Genomic DNA, 7,784 nt, shown 5'->3' with positions numbered 1-7,784 from the left:
GTGGGATTAATCGACGTTTGGCCTCCAGCGTTAACGGTGCATTACCGCCACCTACTGTGCTGGAGGGTGGATCAGCGACAGGGAGGAACTACCAGCCCGATTTTAATATAAACCACATGGAACATTTCATAAATCAGATTTGAAATATAACTAAAACTTCCTAAAGTGCCCAAAAGCTTAATTTTCACATGGCATGTTTTTCTGACTTCTAGGAAGATTTGAACCCAAATCTCCCCACATTTTCACCATCATTGTAAAGTTATTTAGTTGCTTTGACAAAGTTATTTCTGGGCCCAGTTTTTCAAAAGTTATCTGATCGGATTTCAACAATCGGATAGGATTAAATGTTAGAATTGGGTTTTTCAAAACTAAAAAACCCCGGTAGGGTTCAGATATGGTCATCCAATCTGACATTTAGTCAGGATTAAATGTCGTTTTTGCATTTTTCAAAGGTGATTAGTATAGTTTTGATGCCTAAAATAAGAATTATCTTGATCCCACTGGAAGGGTGGATTCAGGGTGGACTTAGAAAGGTGAAAGGCATGCAAGAAAGCAATGTAATGTAATTAAGGTGAACAGGTAAAAAAAGTTCTTACATCTGAAAACCAAAGGTTCATATGTTAAATTGACTGCAGTATAGGTATGTGGTCAGTTGTCATATTTAGATGTGTCAAATAAATGTGTGTACTTACTTATAACATAAGTGATCTTCAGGCTTTATTATTTTTAACATAGGTACCCTTATTAATGTAGTTTATGTATTTATGTACCCATCTCTGTTTCCCTATGACAGTGTAGAAGTAGTACCATAACCTGTCCAGTAGATCGAATGGTATAGACCTATTCAAAGAACTGAAAATCTAGATTCTGTGAACTTGATTTTGTGGTATCTGGATCAGAATGATCCTATGCAATTTAAAAAATATTTAAAAAACTTGCTCAAAAACAGCCACATTTATCTGATTCTGTATTGCAAAAATGAGGATTACAGAATTAAAACACTTGAAAAACTATGCCCTGAAGACTATTATTTATTTAATGTGATTAGTGATTCATTTACATATGTCCCTAATTTTAAGGTAAACCCTGTGAAGTGAACTGAACTCTCTTTTTAATATGGTGAAACTATTCCTTTCTAAATATATTTTCAAAAGAAACATTACACATATAACAGTCAAATCATAGTGTAAAAGCAGGTGAACTCATTTATACTCTTTTTTGCTATGTTCTGGTGTTTGTGGTGGAAAACTGAGCTTACAAGAAGAGGAGAGAATTGGACCACAGCCCTCTGAGTTTGGCAACTGTCACGCAATCCACTCCATCCTCATGTCGCGTTCCCCTGCTCAGACGTTGCTTGCATCAACCAATGTGCCAATGTGCATCAACCATCAACCAATGTGCTACGTCATCGACTGTGTCGTCGTGCATCAGATTTCTATAACATATGTGGTTAGCTCATCATAAAATACCTATCCAGGCGTTGTAAGTTCTTTCATTCGTCAGCAACGCCTGTACAGAGGAACGCACCCTCTTTGTTCTTCCTCAAAGGACTCTCCACTGATTAAGTGGAGATAAAGGACCATCCAGAGGCCTGTTCAGGACATTGAAATGGTACAAGACATTCAGATATAAATATATTGTGTAGAACAGTGGTTCCCAAACTTTTTATAGTCCAGAAACATTCAACCTCCAGCTGCGTACCCCCTCTAGCACCAGGGTCAGTGCACTCTCAAATGTTGTTTTTTGCCATCATTGTAAGCCTGCTACACACACACTATACGATACATTTATTAAACATAAGAATGAGTGTGAGTTTTTGTCACAACCCGGCTTGTGGGAAGTGACAAAGAGCACTTAAAGGACCAGGGGACAAATAATAATGTAATAATAAACAATAATTTTGCTCTTTATTTAACCATCTTACATATAAAAGCTTATTTGTTCGTTGAAAATTGTGAATAACTCACCACAGGTTAATGAGAAGGGTGTGCTTGAAAGGATGCACATAACTCTGCAATGTTGGGTTGTATTGGAGAGAGTCTCAGTCCTAGATCATTTTCCACACACAGTCTGTGCCTGTATTTAGTTTTCATGCTAGTGAGGGCCGAGAATCCACTCTCACATAGGTACGTGGTTGCAAAGGGCATCAGTGTCTTAACAGAGCGATTTGCCAAGGCAGGATACTCTGAGCGCAGCCAAATCCAGAAATCTGTCAGTGGCTTCTGATTAAATAAACATTTTACAGAACCGCTTGTTGCAATTTCGATGAGGATCTCTTGTTCAGATATCGGTAAGTGGACTGGAGGTAGGGCATGAAAGGGATAAGAAATCCAGTTGTTTGTGTCATCCGTTTAGGGAAAGTACCTGCGTAATTGCGCAGCCAACTCACTCAGGTGCTTCGCTATATCACATTTGACCTTCATTGTCCGTAAGCTTGAGTTCATTTGCACACAAAAAATCATGCAATGATGGAAAGACCTGTGTGTTGTCCTTGTTAATGCAGATAGAGAAGAGCTCCAACTTCTTAATCATAGCCTCAATTTTGTCCTGCACATTGAATATAGTTGCGGAGAGTCCCTGTAATCCTAGATTCAGATCATTCAGGCGAGAAAAAACATCACCCAGATAGGCCAGTCGTGTGAGAAACTCGTCATCATGCAATCGGTCAGACAAGTGAAAATTATGGTCAGTAAAGAAAACTTTAAGCTTGTCTCTCAATGTAAAAGAAAAAGTGTAAATACTTTGCCCCTTGATAACAAGCGCACTTCTGTACGTTGTAAAAGCGTTACATGGTCGCTGCCCATATCATTGCATAGTGCAGAAAATACACGAGAGTTCAGGGGCCTTGCTTTAACAAAGTTAACCATTTTTCCAAAACATCTTTCAAGCTGTCAGGCATTCCCTTGGCAGCAAGAGCCTCTTGGTGGATGCTGCAGTGTACCCAAGTGGAGTCGGGAGCAACTGTTTGCACGCACGTTACCACTCCACTATGTCTCCCTGTCATGGCTTTTGTGCCATCAATACAAATACCAACACATCTTGACCACCAAAGTCCATTTGATGTCACAAAGCTGTCCAGTACTTTAAAAATATGCTCTCTTGTTCTCCTGGTTTCCAGTGGGTTGCAGAAGAGGATGTCTTCCTTAATTGACCCCCCATAAACGTAACGGACATATACCAGGAGCTGTGCTAGGCCCACCATGTCTGTTGACTCATCCAGCTGTAACGCAAATGTATAGTTTTTTTGGCCTTTCCCCCAGCATTGTACCAGCCATATCCGCGGCAGCAGGAATAATTAAATCCTCCACAATAGTATGGGGCTTGCCTGTCCTAGCCACTCGGTAGTTCACCATATAAGACGCTTTTAGCCCCTTCTTATTAATGGTATCTGTTGTTTTTATACTTTTATTTTTTTAACCATTTATCCATTTCAAGCAAACGGAATGAGCAGCAGCTACATTTGGCTACATACGGACCGTTAGTGGAATTCCTGCGAGAGAGTAACGGTTAATGTGATTAGATGTCAATTGTTTTACTAGGCTACCTATATTTGACATTGTGTTGTTATTTCTCTGAACACTAGATTATTTAATTGTATTTTTGGCAGTGAAACGAGGCTACTCAGGCAAGAAAAAAACCTCACCCAAATGTATAGCCCCTTTGGAAAATATAAATGGACTGTTTGAAAATGTGAATACATTTTTTTTTTAAACGAACAAATAAAACAAATAACAAAAAATAAAAATGTGAATCACATTTATATTTGGTGTACCCCCGACGGCATTGCGCATTCCCCTGGGGAATACCTGGTGTAGAACATACTATTTTCTGTCCTTGAATCCTGTCAAGTCTATACATTACATTAGAATACTGTGTCAACTCTATACATTACATTTCTACATGTCATCTTACTGAATAGGCCCCACCTTTCCCCCGACCGGGACTCAAACCCGGGTCCAGCGACTGTCAAGCCAACACCTTAACCGTTACGCTAAGTGGTTTGACCCTCTTGATGTACTAGGCTAGGTACAAACGTTTCTGAAAGTGTGCCAGTGTCACCCTTTGGGAGAGCGTGTCCCCACACTTCTCTATATCAAGTCCCTCATGTGTACCAGCCTCTCTGATGCTCTCACGGGTGCCATCCCACTTCTGACACCAATGTAGCGAATTCGAGTGGTAGCTCCTACCGTGCAGGTATAGCCTACATAATGAGATTATTATTGACAAAGATCAAGATTATTTTTATTTGTCAAACATCAGCCAAGCATCGATCATTATGTCACCAGAATAAGACTCTCGATATTTATTGGAAAGGAGCATCAAGCTCATCACCTTGCACTTTAACCACCCTGTAAAGTTCATCATAACTTATTTCATCTGTAACATCATAAACTGCATGCTTTCCTGAGCCGTCAGGGGAGCTTTGTAGCCAAGTGGTTAAGAATAACTGAAAGGGTGCTGGTTTGAACCCCGAGCCGACTAGGTGAACAATTTGGCTGTGCCCTTGAGCAAGACACTTAACCCTTATTTCTCCTGGATAAGAGCGTCTGCTAAATGACGTAAATGTAAACATGTCGTAGGGGGAAGACCACACGTCATCACGTGACCCCAAGTTTACTTCAATATGATGGTTATTATATCAATATTTGCACATTAAAAGCATTACCACTGACATTTCTCACATAATTCATTTTCTGACACAAAAATATCCCACCTCATCTAGCGTATTTTGTTTCCTCACATTTGGGAAGGTTACTGACAAAATTGCTGTTTCCATCAGGCCTGTCCTGACATTTATTATTCGACATGTACTTTACTCACATAAAAATGTTGGATGAAAATCTAGTTAGTGTAAATAGCTCGGTTTGCATCCAACTGGGACAGAATATTTGTATGAAAATCTAAAATCCCCATGAAAACATATGCACATTTTCCCACCAGAGTTGTTTCCATCAAATTGACTTGTTGCAGATAAAAGGCTGTACATGATGACCCAGTGCACATAAAAACACATTTTGAAATAATTGCGCATAAAAGCATTTCCACCTACATTTCTCACATAATTAATTTTACAGACACAAAAAGATCACATATTGTCTAACATATTTAGTTTTGTTAACATTTGTAAAGTTTAAAAAGGTTGGATGGAAACCTGGTTAATTAAACAATATTTGCATGTGCCACACCTTTTAGTCTCATTAAATGCTTTCAATATTTGTACATGTACAATTTATAGTTGGTTTGAAGTTAAGTGATTGAAATTTGGAGCTATTGGAATTTTAACATATTGTCTCATGTACATTATGTAATATACAGACAATCCCTAACTAGCCCCAAAGGGATATTCAAAGTCAACCCAAATTTACCATGGCATTACAACTGGGTCGGGTGCAGCTGCACTCCGAATGGATGATTAATTGTGTGCTGGGAGGATTGAAACAAACCAAACCTTAATTTATGCTGTGCTGCCATTTTGGACGAGACTAACTAAGACCAAAACTATCTTATTTACACTTTGTAGTCAATTTTGACAGTAGAATAAATGTTTAGGACTCATATCGATGCCACATAGGTGGTTTTCTAAATGAAAAGTAGTTTATGGTAAGTTGCTCTTTAAGATTCGCAGAGCTATGACTCCACTGCCTCAGGCCATGAACCTTGCTATCCGGGATCCTTTGGACATCCCCACCCCATTGAAGTTTAAATGTAAAATGGGTAGGGGGTAAAGGTTAGGGACGTCCCAACTATTCCCTATAGCACTTACCATCTTAGCCATCCCCCCACCAAACACACAATTCATTTATTGAAGACAGCTTGTGTCAATTAAAGAACATAGGATTTTCTACCTGCAGCAACACTAGTGGATAATGCTAGAAATACTGGTAAAAGCAAAGTGCCTAAAAAGCATGTCCCCTACTAAGGCACTACTCTTTTCTGTTTCCATGCCTACAGTACCATACATTATGGCCTTGAAGAGATTTCATAGGTCTGAGATAACCAGATATACAAACTGTGTACTTGTAATGGTATGAGTTTTCCCGTGTGTGGGGTAAACAGAAAATATTGTTCTCATGTTAGGGACTTTCCATTGGTGACTTGACATTCAGGAAATAAAGAACATTCTTGTTCCGTTTGTCTGACAGCTGGTAGTTGGTAGTTGGCTGACTTCGCAACATCTTCAACAAAATACCTTATATTCCCATTCTGTTTACAGTCATTTATGAATATGAAAACATGTGTACACTTCATTTATCATAGAGACAGACTCGTGGTGTCAGAGATGTCAGCGAAAACATCATGCCGGTAGACACCATAGACAGAAATAAAATCTCACAATTTTCTTGAACTAAGCCTAGTCTTCAGCATAATTAAATGTTGGAACCTGTTCCTGATCTACTCACTGCCACTACACCAACTAGCAGATGTGTGTGTTAGCCAGGGTTCTTGGGTACTTGTAACCAGGATGGGTTATAGAGTTCATATGGAGATTCTTGTAAAACAGCAGTGTTTGAAGTAAAACTGAATGTATCAACATTAGACAAACAAAGACAATGTCAGAAAAATATTGACAGACCAGTAATGTAATTAAATTACATAAAGAAAATTGACAAATCTTCAGAAAAAACTACAGACATGTTTATCCTTTTGTGAATTATACCCCATTTTACTTTGTTGCCACAGTTTGCACAGCAGTTGACAAAAAAGGGGAAATTATTTCAATGATGTGGCTATTAAGGCAGAAGGAATCCTCAAATGAATTCCAACATCTTATAAAAACAAGGACGGCAATTCCTATTCATATTACAGTAGATGTTTATCCTATATTTATCATACGTCTACAATGGCATGGCATAGCCAGGATGTGCTCTGCATTATCGTCATTGCAACAACTTCAACTACAAGTGATCTGGATGTCTATTTTGTTCAAGTAGTTAAAATCATGCATTCTAGAAAGCTCTCATGTAGTTCTAGACTAAAGAATTCATCAGAATGTGTTTCCTCTAATCCCAGGAAACAGGATTCAACACTTAAGGAGTCATGTTAGACCATTAGTAAATTAACATCTGAAGCGTCTTGCACTGTACATGCTAGAATTTAACCCACTCCAACAGTGGTAAAGGTGCCTAAATCAACAATAATCATTCAAATTTATGACACCTCACACGTGTATGTACAGACCACAAAATATAGACAACTCCAGAAAGGCAAAATTAAAAATTATTCAATTCAAAAATATAAAAAGGTCTAAAATGGTATAATTGAGCAAAGCATTAACTTGGTCCAAAGTATCTTCATTCACTCCTTGCCTGCGATGCCATCAAGAGCGCCCAGGTCCCAAACAAAACATCAGGATATTGTCCCCCTAAACACACACACACACACACTTTTGTTAGACTATTAATTGCACACACATAAATAGACATGATTGAACAGGGTTGAGATGCTGTTCTTGTCCTTTAATCCTATGCCAGAGAGACAGTCTCTCAAACTCTGGGTGGATGCTGAATGTCCAACAACTTTATCTGAAGGTAGCCTGGAGTAGCTCAAACTGTTCTCCATGTTGTGAGATTGCATACATACACACACACAAGATTCATGCGCAATCTTCCATGCTGTGCTTTGGGTCCAGACAGCTTGCGAACTCTGAAACTGGGCAGGTGCTACGTATCACTGTAGCTGAACACGGAATGCACAGATGAGAAGCTTCACCTGGGGAGAGAAAGAGTCCAATCAATCAAATGTAATTGATCAACAACTTGTCAAAGTATTTTACAGTAACTAGG

General features: G+C 38.9%; 1 protein-coding gene across 2 annotated transcripts in view; it reads right to left on the bottom strand.

Annotated features, from left to right (window-relative positions):
* Positions 1-6,565: 6,565 nt before the first annotated feature.
* LOC120064068 (M-phase phosphoprotein 8-like) overlaps positions 6,566-7,784 on the bottom strand; it is a 36,432-nt gene continuing 35,213 nt past the window's right edge. Inside the window, exons 14-15 of one of the 2 annotated variants that reach the window (XR_005478562.1) lie at positions 7,582-7,710; positions 6,566-7,363 (exon numbers count right to left, since the gene is read on the bottom strand). Coding sequence is in view for 1 of the 2 variants with exons in the window: in XM_039014397.1 (XP_038870325.1) it covers positions 7,669-7,710 (42 nt within the window). In the remaining variant the exon portion in view is untranslated. Of the gene's footprint in view, positions 7,711-7,784 lie in introns of both variants that reach the window. The other variant, XM_039014397.1, reaches the window with a different exon arrangement.

This window comes from Salvelinus namaycush, chromosome 19 (genome assembly GCF_016432855.1).
Source record: "Salvelinus namaycush isolate Seneca chromosome 19, SaNama_1.0, whole genome shotgun sequence".
Lineage (NCBI taxonomy): Eukaryota > Metazoa > Chordata > Actinopteri > Salmoniformes > Salmonidae > Salvelinus > Salvelinus namaycush.
The sequence above is the reverse complement of the archived record's forward strand: the minus strand, read 5'-3'. Positions and strand labels throughout refer to the sequence as shown.